Genomic DNA, 19,184 nt, shown 5'->3' on the forward strand with positions numbered 1-19,184 from the left:
CTGCAGTAGTGTCACTCCCACATACTTTACGAAGCAAACTGTGAGACGCAATAAAGCAGCTGACTAATGGTGACAGTCTCCCACTTTATTTACACAAGGAGAAGAGGAAATTGGACATTACACCAAGCCTGTGATAGAGTCGTTTCAAAAGAAGGGTGTGAATTTGTGAATGACTGACGATGCTACATGACTAATAGATTATACTCCGGGCTTTCATAAAACTCTGGATTAGGTTCAATCATAAAGCAGCAAAATTTTACAACACACACCTACATCTCAGCTATAGTGTGCTTGGTGGAGTTTAGGCAAAACCAACACATATGTCTGCATACTTTCTGAAGCCACTGTATTTTCCAGTTTTACCCCGTCACTGGTGATTTCTGTCTGTCAGGCTGCAACAGTTTCCAGCTGATCTTCCTTGTCATCCTCTTTTCCCCGCCTCCCTCCCCACTGCCCCATCCAGTCCACCTCACTGGCCATTTTACTCGCTTTTCTGCTCCCACCTTCCCTCCTCTTCTCTTCCCTTCCCCGGGGTATGTTTGATGGACTGATGTTATTATCTCTAGCGTCTTCAAAGGAGGGAGATGACTGTATCTATCAAGCTTTAGTGTACTTAAGAGATGCCTTAAGCACTGTAGTGCTCCACTCCCATTCTGAGCAAAGCTCAGCAGGAAAAAGGGTGAAAGGCTTGTGTGTATTTGACCATATCCCTCCCTTCATTATCTGTGTACTTTACACTGTAGATAGATGTCCTGCATTGTGAAGTAAATCAAGCTCTGTACTGTGGGTGGCTGCAAATATCAATTAAAAAACATCAGCAAATCGGGACTGAAGGTTTCAATAAAGATAAACAAGCTTGTGTGCTTAAAGTGACTCTTGAAGTGAGCTTCAGGACAGTAGCTTATCCAGTATGCAGGTAGCTTAAATGTTCTGTATTAAAATGTTTAACATTATTTTTTATATTGACTTTAAAATAACACTCTCTCTCATGGAGTATAACAGAATGACATGAATTGAAAGACCATACTTATTGTACAGTATAATATAAAACAGACTATGAATGAAGAAAAAAACCCTACAGTATCATTATAGGACAATATTTGTACGAGGCCCAGTGCTTCATGCAACACTGCACACTGTAACCTGCATCATCATCATCATCATCTGACACTTCCCATGTCTCTACTCATGTACTGTACATGTTGCACAACACACTGCTACTCAACCACACTAAAGTGTAATTTCACTTTCTGTGCAGTGACTTTTAATGGAAATGTTTTCATTTTCATTTCTCCTTTCATTTTAAGTGTCTTGTTCCCCCATTGCTGACCCTGATATTACTGGATTTATCACTGACATTTCATTGAGGTTCTTTTATCTTTTCCTCCTGATGCGTTTTATATACAAGAGTTAAAAAAATAAAAATTAAGAAACACTTTTAATTGACATCTAATTTGATTGCAACAACCTGATCTCAAAACAAGCTGTAAATATGTTGTTTTTTTTATCATGTCTAACATTAAATGCTGCAACACTCACACACTACAGTTCCACGATAGATTTATTTTCTCTCTGAGCCACTTCCTCCATAATCCACAATAACTCCGTTTTTCCCCAGAACAACAAACAGTGGTTTATTTGTTCAGTCCGGTCATGCACAGCGTTGATACAAACTCACTCAGTCATTCTCATGCTCTGCGCCTGGGATGAAATACCAGAACCGCTCTGCTGGAATTCCTCACTTCCCAGCACTGACTCCCACTTCTTTCCATTGTTTTCAGACTACTAGCCTCTGTGTCCAGCTCCCACATGATGGCATTGTTGTTGTGGACATAGTCAAAATCAGGCATTGGCTGCGCTGGAATAGATGACAGAGGAATACCTTTCCAGCAGTGATGAGGTGCCTCTGATGAATTATTACATGAAATAAAGTGACATTTTTCCCGCACAGACACAGTGTGCTGCTGCTTCCCCCCTTCAGCATGGTCCCAGATCATTTAGCAACTGCAGTAAATGTGAAAGTGAATTCACATTTCTGTCTCTCACCTTCCTTTCTGACTAGATGACCAGCAGACTATGGAAACCGCAGTAAAGAGTGTCAAGTGTGGGGTTACTAAAGTTTAAAAATCACATATATGGCATTTCACAGATATCTCGCCCAGAGGACCTGACTGTCAGCTGAGTACGTGAGAACATTTCACATCTTAAAGCAGACAAGTGGGCTGTGAAGGCCTATTATCCTAACTTCTCTGTCTATTCCACGCAGAGCTGTATAACTAAAAGCTCCTCATTTCACTGAGAGCTGTATAACTTCTGCCATTTCCTCCCACAGTCACACATATTAAACTGATTCAATCCCAGTGACTGAGAACTTTCTGATTCAACCATCAAACTTAACAGAAAGAGCATATATGCATTTTAATGATCTTCCAGATATTAATTATTGAGGATTTCCATTTGGCCAATAGAAACACTGTAAGAAGATGTGGATACACAGAGGTCGAGGTGCCACTGGATGGATAAATGACCTCAATACCGAGTCAGTGTGTTTCCACGTCCAAACCACGATGTACTCCGACACACTAAAGAGAAAAATCCCATGATCCACATGGAGCGACATACATTACCGCCAGTCACTCATAAATACCTTCATACAAATGAGAAAAGATTCAAGTGCTGGAAGAACCTCTTCCCAAGTCCTTCAAAACAACACAGGACCATCTCGGCACCTGCGATTTACAGGAACTCTCCCCAACATCAAAAGGGAGGCAACACAGTACAGTGATGTTCAATGCCAGGTTTAAAAATGAATGTACTGAAGAGAAGAGAGAGAAAACCAGAGGTTTGATGTTCAAAAGTGGAAACTGTACACTTTAAAAGAAAAGGGAAAATGGGGCAGAGAAGAGAAGAGACAGATTCGACTCCCCTTAATGAAGAAGTAGCTCGAAAGCAGCATGAGGTGACTCACCAAGACTCTGTTCTCCGTCTTGTCTCCTTTGATCTCCAGTTTGACTCGTTTCCTCAGCGACAGCTTCACCTTCCTCCCCACCGCATCCCTCACGCTCTCTACACGCAGAGGAGACACCATGAAGAGATTGAGATAAAATACGGAACATCTGACATGAAGAGCATTTTGACAGTGGTTTAATTTAAAAAAAAAAAAAAAGAGGAAGTTTTACAGTAATCGTGCACCACTAAATCTAAATCTCTTCACTTTGTAGGCTCTCTACAACAAAGTCTAAACAGACGTGATCTAGACCAAGAACTCAAACTGACTCCATCAGCAGAACACAGAGCACTTCTCCCACAGAGGGGGGGGGACTCCCTGTTTCTGCTGATTAGAAATAACATGTATTTGGTTGATTGACTGAGTTTAAACACGTGCTTTCCTTCCATTTACGCGGCCTGAATCTCTCTTCTGAGGGCTTCTCTCTGTGAGATTTGGGTTTCTTCTTGTTAACAAAAACTAAACTATACCCAAGCACTTGCTCACACTAGGAAAGGAAATAAAGAAACATTTGCTGGTTCCATCATCTTCCAGATGTGAGGATTATTTGCTTTGCTTAATATTTATGACTACAAATTAAATATAGACCCAGGTGGCAGCTAAAACGAATGCAGTCTAATGTGACTGCACTAAACCCTCTGTTCATGATAATGATGATGTTTCAATAAAAACTAAGACACTGTGTATATTTGGGTTATGTACTGTTCCAAAATGTTCATCATTTGAAGACATTTGAGCACATTAGGCTTATATGTTGTCTCATATCTCAAAAACCATTGCATGGATTGCCATTAAATTCATGTTTAAATCTAATAAACAGTTGATTTTAATATCCGAACACACAGCTTTATGCTTCACATTGATTATTCACAACCAGCCAAAGCTCACAGCCAGGGAACCGGCTTAAAGAGCAGAACTGGGTCAGTCACCTCTCCCTCGCAGCTCACTCACCCGCCCGCCCACCACACCACACAGCAGCCGATAAAGTGTGCGTGCACGTGTGTAAGACAGCGAGGGAGTCTGTGTGCATACATCTGTGCTGGCATGCATGCGTGTGTCCTCGCCTACAGGCTTCCTCAAACCATCATCAGATCAAAGTGAAGCTAATAATGAAGTGGTTCATCTGCCGGCCTTGAGCTCGCTGAATAAACTGCAGCGAGAATGTGCAGCACTTTCTGCTGCTAGAATTCAGCACATAGAGGAAATCACAGAGCTGTCTCCAGTGGGTCTCTTTAAAAAAACATTAGACTTAGTGTGTTTTAATGAGCAAGGCGACTCGGAGATAATGTTCCTGACAGGAACACATCAATTTGATCCATTTGCCCCCTAATTTAAACACATTTCCTCCCAGAGATACAAATTAGTTGATATCTTAGGTAACACGACTGCATGCTTGGTGAACTCAAACACTTAAAACATATACATTATGTGTTTGACTATATTTCAGTAAACTCCCTTGTTTGTGTTTGATCATTAATTACAAGACAAAGAGAACAGAAAATTAATTCTCTGCAGCACCAGGAAAATCACCATGTAACTAAAAATGATGTTGCATGCTGGTGAATCACCAGCACAAAGTTTCACACACACACAGTGGCTGGTTACATACTCATCCAGACAACACCACATGACTATGGGATCATGCCTAACCAAACTAACCTATGCAAAGTATGCACTGTCGAGCAAATTGGTCTGCTAGAGAGAGGGACATTCCTGAAGACAGAGACGCTCAGAGCTGAATATTTCCTCTCCACTACCTGGAGGATCAGTACAAAGCTATCCGATGTGCGCATCCATTACACTTGATTAAGGAAGAACTGGACCAAGCTACAGAAAATACAGTTAAATTATAGTGATGGTATTAAATATAGCAGAATAATATAATTTCAATCTTCTTACACTTTGAAAATTGAACAAAAACTGAACGGCAGGAGGTGAGGAATTAATGTGTGAGTCAAATAAGCAGCTTACTGCCTCAAATGTTCTGTGACTCAGTGAGTTAGTAAGTGAGACATGTCTGACCGAGAGAGAGCATGACCAAGCAGCATTTTCCCCACAGGTATGTCTTAATGTGTCTAAGGAGAAGGAGACAGAGGCCACATAACATTCACGTTTGTATGTGACAGATGCTGGAAATCAAAGGAGTTTGTGCTTGTCCAACATTACACAGAGGTGTCAAAGACTGGGCTGCTTTGTCAAACAAAGATACTCTGAGCTGCAGCCAAACACTGTGCAGGACTGGGAGGTCTGGGTTAGATCAAATCCACATCAACTCAGATCAGATCAAGAGAAATGTGGCACTTGATCCAACAGATCAGGCTACAGGACACCGTTTAGTTGATGTGGCTGAGGACCAAGGTTTCTGTGGGGAATATAATGCTGTAAATTCTGCGCACAGGGATGACAGACTGACCACTGACATCCAAACTACTCAGCTTTTCCTCCCCAACACACGCAGCTGCAGTCCACGTTACACGGACATGGCACGGACTGCACTTTGACACAGCCTCGGTGGAGAGGTCTGCTGCGGTCGACGCGACGCAGACATCAAGCCAGATGGCTGCATGTGAGCAAACGACGCGCGTCTGTGCGTGTGTGTGTGTGTGTGTGTGTGTGTGTGTGTGTGTAAATCTAGAAAATCTCACGCGAATCCAACATGGTTACTGGAAACTTACAGAGGAGCGCATGCACGGGGCGAGAGATTAGAGGAGGAGGATTGTTCTGCTCTGGATGCGTGGCTGCAAGTGATCCTTCTTACCTAGAAGCTCTTTGGACACCTCTGACACGTCCTCGCTCATTTTGCTGAAGGTAGTATCCAAACCCAAAGAGAACAATTCAGTCAACGCATGGATGAACCTTCAATACCGAGGAAACGACAGACAGAGAGGAGGGAAGTGTCAGGTGGTGCCGCCGCCGCCGGTGTGCGTCTCCCGGTTACATGCTCCTCTCCTCCTCTCGCGTTGTCCGGACAATGTATCCACGTTGATCCGCGCGCATCTCTTCTCGGTTTAACCAGCACCGGGGTTCCTGGGTTGTATGCTGAAGGATAAATCCGCTACGGTCTCCTCACCATCATGCTGAAACCACAACAGACCCTGCGCTTCAGGGATTAAGAAGTAGAAAAAAAAAAAAAAGGACCACCGCTCACGCACGCACGCACGTCCCTCTGTGTGCGCCGCGCTACCGTAAAGCTGCTACTAGTACAGTAGCAGCCAGTAGTGGAAACCGGGGACGGCCCCCGCTCGGTGATGCGACAGCCGGGGAGCCGGTACGACGCTGGAGGGGGCGGTGATGCTGCTGGTGATGTCAATGAGCAGGCTGCAGGGAGCTGGGGGCCTCTAGCGGTCCATGAGGGGGTTTACGCGTTATTATGGAGAAGGCAGTATGATCCTTAAGTCACTGCCAAGAGGTCTCCCAGTGGATAATATATAGTCACAACGTACGATATGAATAATTTATGATAACTGTGACAACTGATCACAAACACACTTCACTGTTCACTAGAAGAGGGTTTATTGAAAGAAGTCTAATGGTGACTCAGAAGGATGGCGACACCTTGTGGTGACTTGGTTATATTACAGCCAGGCTCGAGTCCCCTCCACTTGTTTTCTTATCATTGTCATATTACTACTTTACGTTACTTTACGTTACTTTACTTTTACTGCTTTACATGACAGGTGCAAGTTTTCAGTTTGACATCACACAACGTCACAGAACTTGGTACATTTTTAAAATAACATTTATTTTAAGTCTTAAACCAAAGTCCAATATATGCAAATAACACAGCGGTAACAGAGAGTGTCAGTTTATAAGATGGACAAATTGTTCTTTTGTATTGAATTCATTTGTATATTTCAGTTCTTGACTTATTCCTGCTTAAAGGAAACTGTCCATCATCGTGGTGCTTGTGTCTCTCCTATAACATTTTACTGCTTCTAAGCATTAGCAAAAAATAAACTTATATTTTTTAAACGTCACCGGGTCAAGATGTGAGGCAGTGCACACACTCAATAAGAGGTGAATAGGAAAAATACTTCAAATTGCCAAATATCCTTTAAAACAATTGTTGCTGTACCACATAAAAAATATATCTAGCAAGAGGTATGTTCTTCTCCTACATGTAGGCCAATGATCTCAGTCGATCTTTCAGAGTACATCACACATTGAAGCTACAGTTGGTGCTCTGCTCCTGAATCTCCTTGAATGTCTTCTCTCTCTGGAAGTTGAGTCATGGCAACTGGACTTCCTTTAGTTAGTTGAAACATTTCACTACTCATCCATGTAGCTTCTTCAGTCTGAAGATAGTTGGTTGGAGGCCATGAATTTATTCTCCAGGACTGGTTTAACTCCACCCCTTGGCCTCGTCAGGTGAAACAAAGGATTGGGGGGGTGTGAAGGATGTAATGGTCACACCTCTGCCCACCCCCTCTTATCACCTAAATGGGTCTATTATTATTAAGTCTAAGACTATTTCTAAATGAGTTGTTAAGTGTGTCCAACCTGGTGCAGGTGTGAACTGGTTCTGGCCTTTTTAGGGATAGATGAAAGGGCAGCATGATAAATAGAAGTAGTCTTCTATTATATAATAGTCTTCTATTTATCATGCTGCCCTTTCATCTATCCCTAAAAAGGCCAGAACCAGTTCACACCTGCACCAGGTTGGACACACTTAACGACTCATTTAGAAATAGTCTTAGACTTAATAATAATAGACCCATTTAGGTGATAAGAGGGGGTGGGCAGAGGTGTGACCATTACATCCTTCACACCCCCCCCCAATCCTTTGTTTCACCTGACGAGGCCAAGGGGTGGAGTTAAACCAGTCCTGGAGCATAAATGTGTGGCCTCCAACCAACTATCTTCAGACTGAAGCAGCTACATTGATGAGTAGCGAAACGTTTCAACTAACTAAAGGAAGTCCAGTTGCCATGACTCAACTTCCAGATAACTCTACTTGGATGACTGAGAATCTTCTACTTCTACTTTCCACAGCTCCTCCTCTGGAGCCTGGGCCAGCCAATCTCTGATCTCATCCATGAGAGGACCTCTCTGTTTGGGAACTGACTTATGTATGTACCTGTGGGATGGAGAAGGTTGGTTACTGTGTGTCGCTGTATTTGTTAAATGAGTTGACATGTGAATAAAGGAATTGGTAAATAAATATGTAAAAGAAAGAAGGAAGCAGAGAACTAAAGTGGGAGCGACTTTCACCTCCTTTTGCAAGATCCTCACAGGAGCCACACACTGTGTCGTGGTAAACTGAGCCTGGGAGGAGCTCAGTCTGTTTGCAGGTGCATCCTGCTACAGCAGCACATTCCTGGTGTTTTACGCACGGTTCCAGCGCAGAAGATGAGTTGGAGAAGAAACCATCGAGACACTTTTCACAAACCGTGTTCGTTTGCGAAGTCCCTAAGACGAGACAGAAAAGCAATCGGGGTTATTACAGAGTTTTTAAATGACCACTGTGGCTCCTGACATCCAGAGTGGAGTTTTTGGATTTAGCCTTAAATCCAAAAACAAAAATAAACAATATTCCTACATCAAAATATCGTACCTGGCGGACACATGTCGCAGGTGAGAACCTGTCCGGTGACCCGGTTCGTGTGCTCATATGTGGGAACGGAGTCAACCACCAAGGAAGCACAGAGGACACCAGAGAGCAGGAACAGCACCGGTACGAAGAGCTGAGGACAGAAACCAGGTTACTGTTACCACAACAATCAAAACAGCTACCATTGAATACCGCAATGTCTAATGCCGCCCACCCCCCCCACCATAATATTTTAAAAACACACTCATTAGTATAACAAAGTTGTCATTTAATTTCCCAACACAGCAATTTTGAAATATAAAGCAACATATTCTTTAATTATTTTCTTACAGTGAACAACGTGGTGATCTTAAGTTTGATTTGTTAATAAATGTTAAAATTGAAACTCTGATAAAAAATAAAATGGCAGATCTTGAATTTATTAATTAATTAGATTAGAATATAGCTATTTCCCCATTTATATATATATTTTTTATTTTGTTATCAGGTATCTACAGCATCACTGATTCTCTAACACTGTCTTTGTTAAAAGTCAACATAATATTGTTACACTTACCATTGTGATGATGTGCATTTCCTCACATCAATTGAAGAGGGTTTGTCAAAGGGACCAGGTTCATTTTTATAGCCATCAAAACGGAACTGTTTTCTTTGTTTGGGTGTATGTGGTTGTTTATAGTGACTTGTCAAACTTATCTGTTAAAGGTCAGACTACTTCCAACTTCTGCATACGGAAGCTGAAAAGCAACAAATCAGCTTCCCGGATTCAAAGAATGAGGTAATCTTGTCATGGTTCTGGCCTCATCCCTGTTCTGTTGATGTTTTTTTGTCTCCCCCTGGTGTTTTCCTTCAGTCTCCACTCACTGGACTCCTAATTGACTGACTCATTTCAGCTCCCCTCAGTCCTCTGTTCAGTGGTTCATTGTATTGTGATGTGTTGTGCCCGCCACATGTTTGTTGTGCGCCTACATGACTTTGGTTCATCTGTCTGTCAAGTCTCTTCGAGTTTGTGTGTTGGACTGTTGGATTTTTTATTTTGCCTTCGACTGCAGTGGTTTTCCAATGTTACTTTGTATTGTTTTGTTTGTGTCTTTGTTCATGTTTTGCCTGCCATCGGCAGTGATTTTTGTTTGCTACTTCGTCTTTCTTATTCTGTAGGTTAGTAGTTTGTGACGTATACTCCTTTTGTTAAGTTAGTTGGTTCTTTGTGTGTTTAGTTTATTCATTTTTTGCCTGCATTACTGCAGCGTTTTCAGTTGTTACTTTGTTCTGTTTATGGTTTTGTTAGTACTTTTCCACCATGTGAGGTTTTAAAGTAACATAGACCTGTACAGTATTTCAAACCTGCAGTAATGTATTAGAAGTCATGGCTGAACTTTTGAAACTGTGCAAAAAATGTATTTTAGCAAAAAATCTGTATTTGCACAAGAGCACACAACTGAAAAACATCTCATTCTAACATTTCTCACTGAACCCCTTTTTTACTGACATTTGCATTTGTATGTGACGTCATGTTACAATCTTTTATATTTGTGTAAAGCCCAAAGTATGGTTTTTGAAGATTTCCCCCTCTTGAGCCTAAAATATGCGTCAGTGTGCAGATTTTTTTTCCTACGACGTTTCCCCTTTGAGTAAGCATGACAGTTTGCTGATAAAGCAAAATGAGCTTGGGTAGTTGAATAACTGATGAGACAGACAAGTATCTACATTATGTGTCAGTCATCTACTATTGTAGATGAAGTAGAAGTAGAAAAGTACTCAGTGTGCCATGTTTGCAGCATTAAAGGTCACATAAAAGCATGGCACGTCCTTCCACATGCTTTCACTTCTACACTATAGACATTAAAATAAAATGAGGATGTGATTACAGCAGTAGTTCCACTACATGGGTCAAATTGTCATGTATGCTGCCGAATGTGTACGAGAAGCTGTCGTTATGGTAACCACTACAGTGGCAAGAAAAGGTATGTGAATCCTTTGGGATTAAGTGGAGTTTTGCATGAATTGGTCATAAAATGCTCCGATCTTCATCTAACTAGAATCCCAACAGTAGGTTCACATACATTTTCCATCCTGCACTGTGAATGTTTACATGTTATGTTCAATAAAAACATGAAAACATATGTTTGTGTGGTATTATTTTAAGCAGACTGTGTTTTTATATTGTTGTGACTGGCGTTTTATGACCAATTCATGCAAAACTCGTAAAAAAACGTAATCCCGAAGGGTTTACATACTTTTTCTTACCACGGTATATCATGTTGTACTTTGTGGAGACGTCATGTAATATCGCTGGTAAAATGTAACTGATTTGAATAAGCCAGATTATTACTGTACATAAAAGTCATCAGAAGGGCAACATTTAATAACACAAGCAATCCTGAGAATATAAAATTACAGATATTACAGAAAATTCATCTCAATTGTTTTAGTGTTTGTCACATTATTAAATCATTACCTATATTATTATATATGTGTGTCTGGAAAGTTTTCATAGCCCTTAATTATTTCCACATTTTGTTGTTACACCCTTATTTAAAAATTGTTGCTACTTTTATTCATCAGTCACTGGCAAAGTGTCTATAAATGGAGAAGTATTAGTACTGTGGTTGCTCTCAAATAGACTTCCACTTAATATGACTCCAAAGGCAGAGCTCGATGCCCAGAATAAAAGCTAAAGGCTTAAAACTAAATCAGACTGATGAACGTGTTTAGAAAGAACATGCAGAACGTGTGGTGTAAAAACAGCACGGCATGCCAGTGTGAAAGCCTGAATCATCCCACTGTATGGCTTGAGGGGAACCTGATCTGGAGCTGCTTTGTGGCCTCTTGGCCTGGACAGGCTGTCATCATCAAGTGGAAAATGAATCCCAGAGTCTCAAAAGGTGTCTTTAGATAAGGTCTGAGAGGCTGAATCTGACGTTTAGTAGACGCTGGATGATACAGTGAGCCAAAACGTTAAACCTACAGGGATTCTATCAAATGACCTCAAGAGACATTTTCACATCTTACTTGAGTAAAAACACAAAATGCGATAATTGGATTTGCTTGTGTTTTTATATTTGTGTGTTTGAACTTTGCACTGTGTGACTGTCTCGAAGAATCCGATGACTTTCATTGAGAAATGAATACAGACCCCAGGTATTCTGAAAGTGGTTTGTTTTTATTATTTTTCTTGTCACTGTATCTATCTTTGTCCTTTTCAAAGACTCTATCACAGGAATGGGAAACGTCAACTTAAAGATGACTTTCAAAATTAGTGATGTGAAAAATGCCACAATGTATGATTTGCTGTATGTTCCAAAGAATTTATTTTCAGTGCCAGCAGCTATCAAGAAAGGCAAAACAGTGCAGTTCAGAAAGTCTCACTGTTACATACTTGGAAAATATCGAACCCTTCAAGGAATGGGAACACAGAGAGCTGATGAACTTCATCAGCTGGATGTAAAAAAGGACTTACTTACCTGTTTGTCATAGTGCATCAGTAGCAACCAGCTTATGGTACCAGCGGCTGGGTCACACTACCAAGCTAAAAGAACTGAAAGATCTGGTGAACGAAGTGGACTTTCTTTCTGTGAGGCATGTGTGGAAGGCAAACTGTCTAAACAACCATACAAGCGTGCATATAAACATTTTTATATATTGGAGTACTTGACAAGCCAAAGCTTCCAGTAAGTAAGAGTTGAAAAAAGTAAAGTAAAGTAGGAATTCATGCACATACAGAAGATTGCAGCTCGGGGACTACTTTTCAAACTGTGACAGCACGATTTCAATCTTTGCGTGTTTGCAGGAGGCAATGTGGTCCCTTTATATCGCCTTACATCATGGTCATTTTTTTTGCTAAATGCTGTGAGCGTCTGGCATCTTTTCCAAACATTGCAACTGTTTTCAACACTTTAGCTTTTAAATAAATCCAGATATTTAATTCAAGGCAGCATTGTGTACATGTTATATTAAGATAATGAGAACAGCGGTTGACATTAATAGTCAAGTCCTGTCATCTCTGACCTCACAAGAGATCTCCTCATGTCAGCAGATGTGCAAGATAGGCTACTTTGTAGCTGAAAAGCATTGATGTAATGTGATTTGGGGAGATCTACAACTATTTAATAATGCTCAGTTGAAGAGCTGGTTGGGAACCACATGCAGACCAGATGTCACACAACAGCCTCCTTCCGCCCCAAAAGGCCCTAAACCATTGACTCTGTGGACTTTCCCAAGTAGGAGAAAAGTGCAACTTCAGTATGAAAGATGATAAGAGATACTAAACAGAACAAGGGTTCATAGACAGGACATGGGTAGGAGATGGGTTCTGGGTCACAAGGTTGTAACAAGTGATTCCCACCTGACATTGGGACAGGCGGCGGATAGCAGATGTTTCATCCAAACTGATGAGTGAGTATAGCGTTATTAACGTGTGGATAATATAGTCACAGATATGAATAATTTATGATAGTTGTGACAACTGATCACAAACACACTTCACTGTTCACTAGAAGAGGGTTTATTGAAAGACGTTTAATGGTGACTCAGAAGGATGGCGACACCTTGTGGTGACTTGGTTGTATTACAGCCAGGCTCGAGTCCCCTCCACTTGTTTTCTTATCATTGTCATATTACTACTTTACGTTACGAACTTGGTACATTTTTTAAAATAACATTTATTTGAAGTCTTACGGTAGGGGGTGCCCCCGGTAGGGGGCGGGTTCAATTCCTGGTTAGGACAATATCCAGTGTGGACCCTTAGACAAGGCCCTTAATGCTACCTGTCCACCTCGTATAATAAGAGTATATATATATATATATATATATATATATATATATATATATATATATATATATACATATATAATGTATATAATGAGAGTTACAAACACAACAGTCAAACTGGCTCGGACGTCGCCTGGGTTAACAAGGTCCACGTCAGGTGTTAGGGAACCCGGGCAACCTGATGAGAAGTGGGCTACTGGAACAAGAATAAGACATTCATGGACAAGAGATGAGAACAGGGAACTATTGGAATGCCACTACACAAGTAACCCTACATGAAGAGGATGTGGGAACTATGGATACTTCGACACCCATCATCAAGGTGAGACTGTATGCTGTATGCTATCCAGGATGAAACAACTAAGCTCCATGAAGACGGCCCCAACTGATGGCGTGCTTAGTGAATACCTCAGGCAGCAGGTTCCAGAGGAGCAAGGGAAGGAAGAGGAGGAACCCTCATGGAAGGACAAACCCTTGCACGGTATGTACAACGTCGACAAATTTTACCAGTGGGTAGACAAAGCTGGACTGAAAGACAGCACAGAGGCACTAATCCTAGCAGCACAGGAGCAGGCTCTGGATAGAAGATCGATAGATCTACCATACCAGGCAGGACCCCAGGTGCAGGCTGTGCAAAGATGCCCCTGAAACAATCCAGCACATAACAGTGGGATGCTGTCATGTGCTGTAACACTTACCATCGTGATGATGTGCGTTTCGTCTCATCAATTGAAGAGGGTTTGTCAAAAGGACCAGGTTAGTTTTTATAGCGATAAGCTTATTATGGAGAAGGCAGTATGTGTCCAAAGTCACTGCCAAGAGGTGCTCAGTGGATATAATATAGTCACAACGTACGATATGAATAATTGATGATAACTGTGCCAACTGCCCACAAACACACTTCACTGTTCACTAGCCCTCTGGTCGTGTTCATCTCCCGCCCCTTACTTTAGTGTTCCCGGTTAAAATTGACCGGTCTGTTTTAACTGCTCTTAAATTAGCACAAAAAGCATTTTTCACAACCAAATTTTTATTCAACATTCTTTAGCTGTGAACAATGTCTCGAAGTAGTGTTTAACATGAATTTATAGAATTAGACATAAAATAACTGCAATCAAAATACAAATAGGCACCGAAAATGTAATGTTAAAAATAAATGGACAACCAAAGACCAAACTCAACAAGCATGCCATCAGGATGACATTTCTATTCTTCTTGGGAATATATGACACACGAGTGTGTGTGTCAGTGAAAGCAAATTTTGATGAGTCATGACTCTTCTTCTGGTCGATACCAGTGCAGGGGGAAGTTTAGGCTTGTTCTTCCCCACTGTCCCTACCATGGCGAGCTTTGTTTTTAGCAGCTCCTGACCCAAAGCATATGATGTAAAGTTGTCACGTGTGATATTATGCCCTTGGAGACCGGTTGTCATGTCCAGCACAACACGCATGCCCTGGTTTTTTTCGGCCCTTCCAGTCCTGGGTTTCCCCATGTATACCTACATATTCCAAGCATGGCTGCTCCTGTTGTCACATGCTGCCCAGATCTTTATTCCATATTTCCCTGCTTTGCTGGGAATGTACACCTTGAAGGAACAGCGACCTCTGACAGGAACCAGGCACTCATCATGAAACTGTTGAAAAAAAACACTGTTGCTCGGAATATAGGCCGGCCAGACTCTGTATCCCACAGACTTTTTGTAGCCTCATTGTTTGAGTGATATACAGTACGTACTCCTGCTAAAATCAACAGACCTATGTAGGCTTGGGGGTCTACCAGGTCCATTTCCCTCCAGGTGTCCCCAAACACACACTTCCCCTCCAGGTTTCTTCATCTCCAGTATATTTCCCTCAATGGACTCTGGTAAAAAGAGTTGGAAGCTGGACTTGATGTCATCCACACGAGATGTTGCATACCGTGTCGGCCCTGGCATCATCTTGATGATGTTTTCAACTCTCGCTTTACTTCCTCTGTCCTGGGGGGATTAAGACCAGCGCAAGTGTCCACTCTTGGACTGGAATGTCTCCTCAGGTGCCTGTTCTTCAGATCCCTCTCTCTCTCCACCTGTTGACTGGTCAGTCTCCTCAACTTCTGGATCAAAATCTGTGTTGTCTTCCACTTCCGAGACGTCCTCCTCTATCTTTGGTACAATTTCAGTGCCCTCTTCATCATGTCGGAAAACCTTTGTCAGAGAACTGCTTGGTCAATCGGCTACTTATTGGGCTCAGGGTAAAACTGGGAACAGAGGTGATCATCACTTTTATATGTTCCAGCGCATAGTGTGGAGGATATCATAAGGCCTTGTGACAACCAGATGTAAAACACAATATTTATGAGAGTTTAAATTTGTAAATCGGTCAGATTTGACCCGAACATAACAGAAGGGCTAGAAAAGTGTTTATTAAAAGAAGTCTAATGGTGACTCAGAAGGATGGCGACACCTTGTGGTGACTTGGTTATATGACAGCCAAGCTCGAGTCCCCTCCACTTGTTTTCTTATCGTTGTCAGATCACGTTACTTTACGTTACTTTACTTTTACTGCTTTACATGACAGGTGCAAGTTTTCAGTTTGACATCACACAACGTCACAGAACTTGGTACATTTTTAAAATAACATTTATTTTAAGTCTTAAACCAAAGTCCAATATATGCAAATAACACAGAGGTAACAGAGAGTGTCAGTTTATAAGATGGACAAATTGTTCTTTTGTATTAAATTCATTTGTATATTTCAGTTCTTGACTTATTCCTGCTTAAAGGAAACTGTCCATCATCGTGGTGCTTGTGTCTCTCCTATAACATTTTACTACTTCTACACATTAGTAAAAAATAAACTTATAATTTTTAAATGTCACCAGGTCAACATGTGAGGCAGTGCACACACTCAATAAGAGGTGAATAGGAAAAATACTTCAAATTGGCAAATATCCTTTAAAACAATTGTTGCTGTACCACATAAAAAATATATCTAGCAAGAGGTATGTTCTTCTCCTACATGTAGGCCAATGATCTCAGTCAATCTTTCAGAGTACATCACACATTGAAGCTACAGTTGGTGCTCTGCTCCTGAATCTCGTTGAATCTCTTCTCTAGTTTTTCAGCCATGGAGCTGAGAGTTGAAGCCTTCAGCATCTCTGGCACTTTCCACAGCTCCTCCTCTGGAGCCTGGGCCAGCCAATCTCTGATCTCATCCATGAGAGGGCCTCTCTGTTTGGGAACTGACTTATGTATGTACCTGTGGGATGGAGAAGGTTGGTTACTGTGTGTTGCAGTATGAAGGAATAGAAAATAGGTAAAAGAAAGAAGGAAGCAGAGAACTAATGAGGGAGCGACTTTCGGAGGAATCACAGAGGGAATCACAGAGTGTAGGCTCACCTGGTGACGAATTTCTTCATTTTTGTCACACGCATCCTGTGCATGCTGAAGAAGCCAGAGAGGAAAGTCCTGAGAGTCTCACCTGAAGAACAAAGTTAAAACGTGTGAGTTTGAAAAACCTTCAAAATTCAAATGTGCTAATTGATGTTATTGAGCGTTAGGTTAAAATCTACTTTGCTGAGTACTCACCTCCTTTTGCAAGATCCTCACAGGAGCCACACACCGTGTCGTGGTAAACTGAGCCTGGGAGGAGCTCAGTCTGTTTGCAGGTGCATCCTGCTACAGCAGCGCATTCCTGGTGTTTTACGCACGGTTCCAGCGCAGAAGATGAGTTGGAGAAGAAACCATCGGGGCACTTTTCACAAACCGTGTTCGTTTGCGAAGTCCCTAAGACGAGACAGAAAAGCAATCGGGGTTATTACAGAGTTTTTAAATGACCACTGACATCCAGAGTGGAGTTTTTGGATTTAGCCTTAAATCCAAAAACGTAAATGTAAACAATATTCCTACATCAAAATAAAAACATTTAATCAGTGAGAAAAATAAATGATCACTCTTTTAGAAACATTATAATAAGCACAATAAGAAATGATCTTTCCTGATACCTTTCTTTTGGACACCGTGTCCGGGCCCGCACTCGGAGTGCCTGGCACAGAAATCGTCGTTCCAGTAAAAGCCCTCTTTGCACTGACAGACTCTTTCGCTGACTGCTGAGCACTCTTTCACCACCTCCTGGTTTTCCGTGCAGAAGGTGCTGCAGTACAGACACCTGGGCAGGTAGTTCCACAGCTCGGTGTAGTGGTCTCTTCTGCACGGCGCGCACTGGGTGGGCGTAGTGGCGGTGCAGTGCGCGGTCATGTGCGTACCTGGCGGACACATGTCGCAGGTGAGGACCTGTCCGGTGATCCGGTTCGTGTGCTCATATGTGGGAACGGAGTCAACCACCAAGGAAGCACAGAGGACACCAGAGAGCAGGAACAGCACCGGTACGAAGAGCTGAGGACAGAAACCAGGTTACTGTTACCACAACAATCAAAACAGCTACAGTGAGTACCACAACGTCTTATGCTGTAGTGTTGTTGTTTTTTTTATTTTCACTTTTCACTAGTCACAGTAATAAAATTCAAATACATAATCAGTGACCTAGAAAAGTCTTTACTTTCTCCACCACTGTAATAGATTACCTCAATACACGCTACATACAGAATTTGACAGCAGCTTTTAAATGTTTGTCTGCCACATGGTTTCTTACTCCTACAATGGCTGTGCAGTGATGAACCTGAATGATTGTAAAATACTTTAAAAACACAGCAGTTTTCAAATATAAAGCCACATATTCTATTTTCTATAGTATAAATATAGTTAATATAGTTAATTTTTAAACCATATTCTTTAACTATTTTCTTATAGTGAACAACATGCTGACCTTAAGTTAGATTTATTAAAAATGTCAACCTTGATAAAAAATAAAACTGAATGACAGATCTTTAATTTGATTAGAATATAGCTAATTCCCCATTTATATATATATATATATATATTATTTTGTTATCAATTATCTACAGCATCACTAAATCTCTTTCTCTGTCAACATAATATTGTTACACTTACCATTGTGATGATGTGCATTTCCTCTCATCAATTGAAGAGGGTTTGTCAAATGGACCAGGTTCATTTTTATAGCCATCAAAACGGAACCATTTTTTGTGTGGGTGTGTGTGGTTGTGTATAGTGACTTGTCAAACTTATCTGTTAAAGGTCAGACTACTTCCAACTTCTGCATACGGAAGCTGAAAAGTAACAAATCAGCTTCCTGGATTCAAAGAATGAGGTAATCTGGTTCCATTTGTTTCTTATCACTGAAAAGAAACTCATATTTCCAGTCCACAAGAACTAGTAGTCATTTACTGGAATATAATTGTGAGCACATCAAATCTGACACACAACTGTCCTGGTGTACTGTGAAGATAACCTGCATCACATGTCCTCACCTTTGCAGATATTCCTGATATTTTCCACCATATTCCACTAAGGAAATGAAAATTAAAAATTCCCCTACAAAATACTTAAGAAGATATGTGAGCTAAAATCATCAATGTGCTCACGTTGATCAGTTTTCTTCTGGTGAAGAGGTTTTAACGTAATGTAGAGCCATATTTCAAACCTGCAGTAATGTATTAGAAGTCATGGCTGAACTTTTGAAACTGTGCAAAAAATGTATTTTAGCAAAAAATCTGTTTTTGCACAACAGCACACAACTGAAAAACATCTCATTCTAAAATTTCCCACCGAACCCCTTTTTTTTACTGACATTTAAATTTGTATGTGACGTCATGTTACAATCTTTTATATATGAGTAAAGCCCAAAGTATGGTTTTTGAAGATTTCCCCCTCTTAAGCCTAAAATATGCGTCAGCGTGCAGATTTTTTTCCTACGACGTTTCCCCTTTGAGTAAGTATGACAGTTTGCTGATAAAGCA

The 19,184-nt window shown here is 41.2% G+C and overlaps 2 protein-coding genes across 4 annotated transcripts in view; both read right to left on the reverse strand.

Moving 5' to 3' along the window:
• The window catches only part of LOC113170045 (F-actin-uncapping protein LRRC16A), a 46,295-nt gene extending 40,052 nt beyond the window's left edge, over positions 1-6,243 (reverse strand). The window contains exons 1-2 of the mRNA XM_026371920.1: positions 5,766-6,243; positions 2,969-3,066 (exon numbers count right to left, since the gene is read on the reverse strand). Coding sequence (XP_026227705.1) covers positions 2,969-3,066; positions 5,766-5,805 — 138 coding nt within the window. The 5' untranslated portion in view covers positions 5,806-6,243. The remainder of the gene's footprint in view (positions 1-2,968; positions 3,067-5,765) is intronic.
• Positions 6,244-6,747: 504 nt separating this feature from the next.
• Positions 6,748-18,416, reverse strand: LOC113169011 (tumor necrosis factor receptor superfamily member 11B-like). 3 transcript variants are annotated; one of them, XM_026370127.1, is made up of 6 exons: positions 18,316-18,416; positions 17,310-17,700; positions 16,894-17,091; positions 16,705-16,786; positions 16,412-16,564; positions 6,748-7,212 (listed from the first exon to the last, which is right to left on the reverse strand). In XM_026370127.1, exons 1-6 carry the CDS (start codon positions 18,331-18,333, stop codon positions 7,164-7,166), a joined length of 891 nt encoding a protein of 296 aa, XP_026225912.1. In that variant the 5' UTR covers positions 18,334-18,416; the 3' UTR covers positions 6,748-7,163. The 3 variants fall into 3 exon arrangements, with proteins under 3 accessions (XP_026225912.1, XP_026225911.1, XP_026225910.1); XM_026370126.1 differs by having other exon boundaries at positions 6,748-7,202; positions 16,402-16,564; XM_026370125.1 differs by lacking the exon at positions 6,748-7,212 and having other exon boundaries at positions 15,928-16,564; positions 18,316-18,415.
• Positions 18,417-19,184: the final 768 nt, after the last annotated feature.

Source organism: Anabas testudineus, chromosome 16, assembly GCF_900324465.2.
Source record: "Anabas testudineus chromosome 16, fAnaTes1.2, whole genome shotgun sequence".
Lineage (NCBI taxonomy): Eukaryota > Metazoa > Chordata > Actinopteri > Anabantiformes > Anabantidae > Anabas > Anabas testudineus.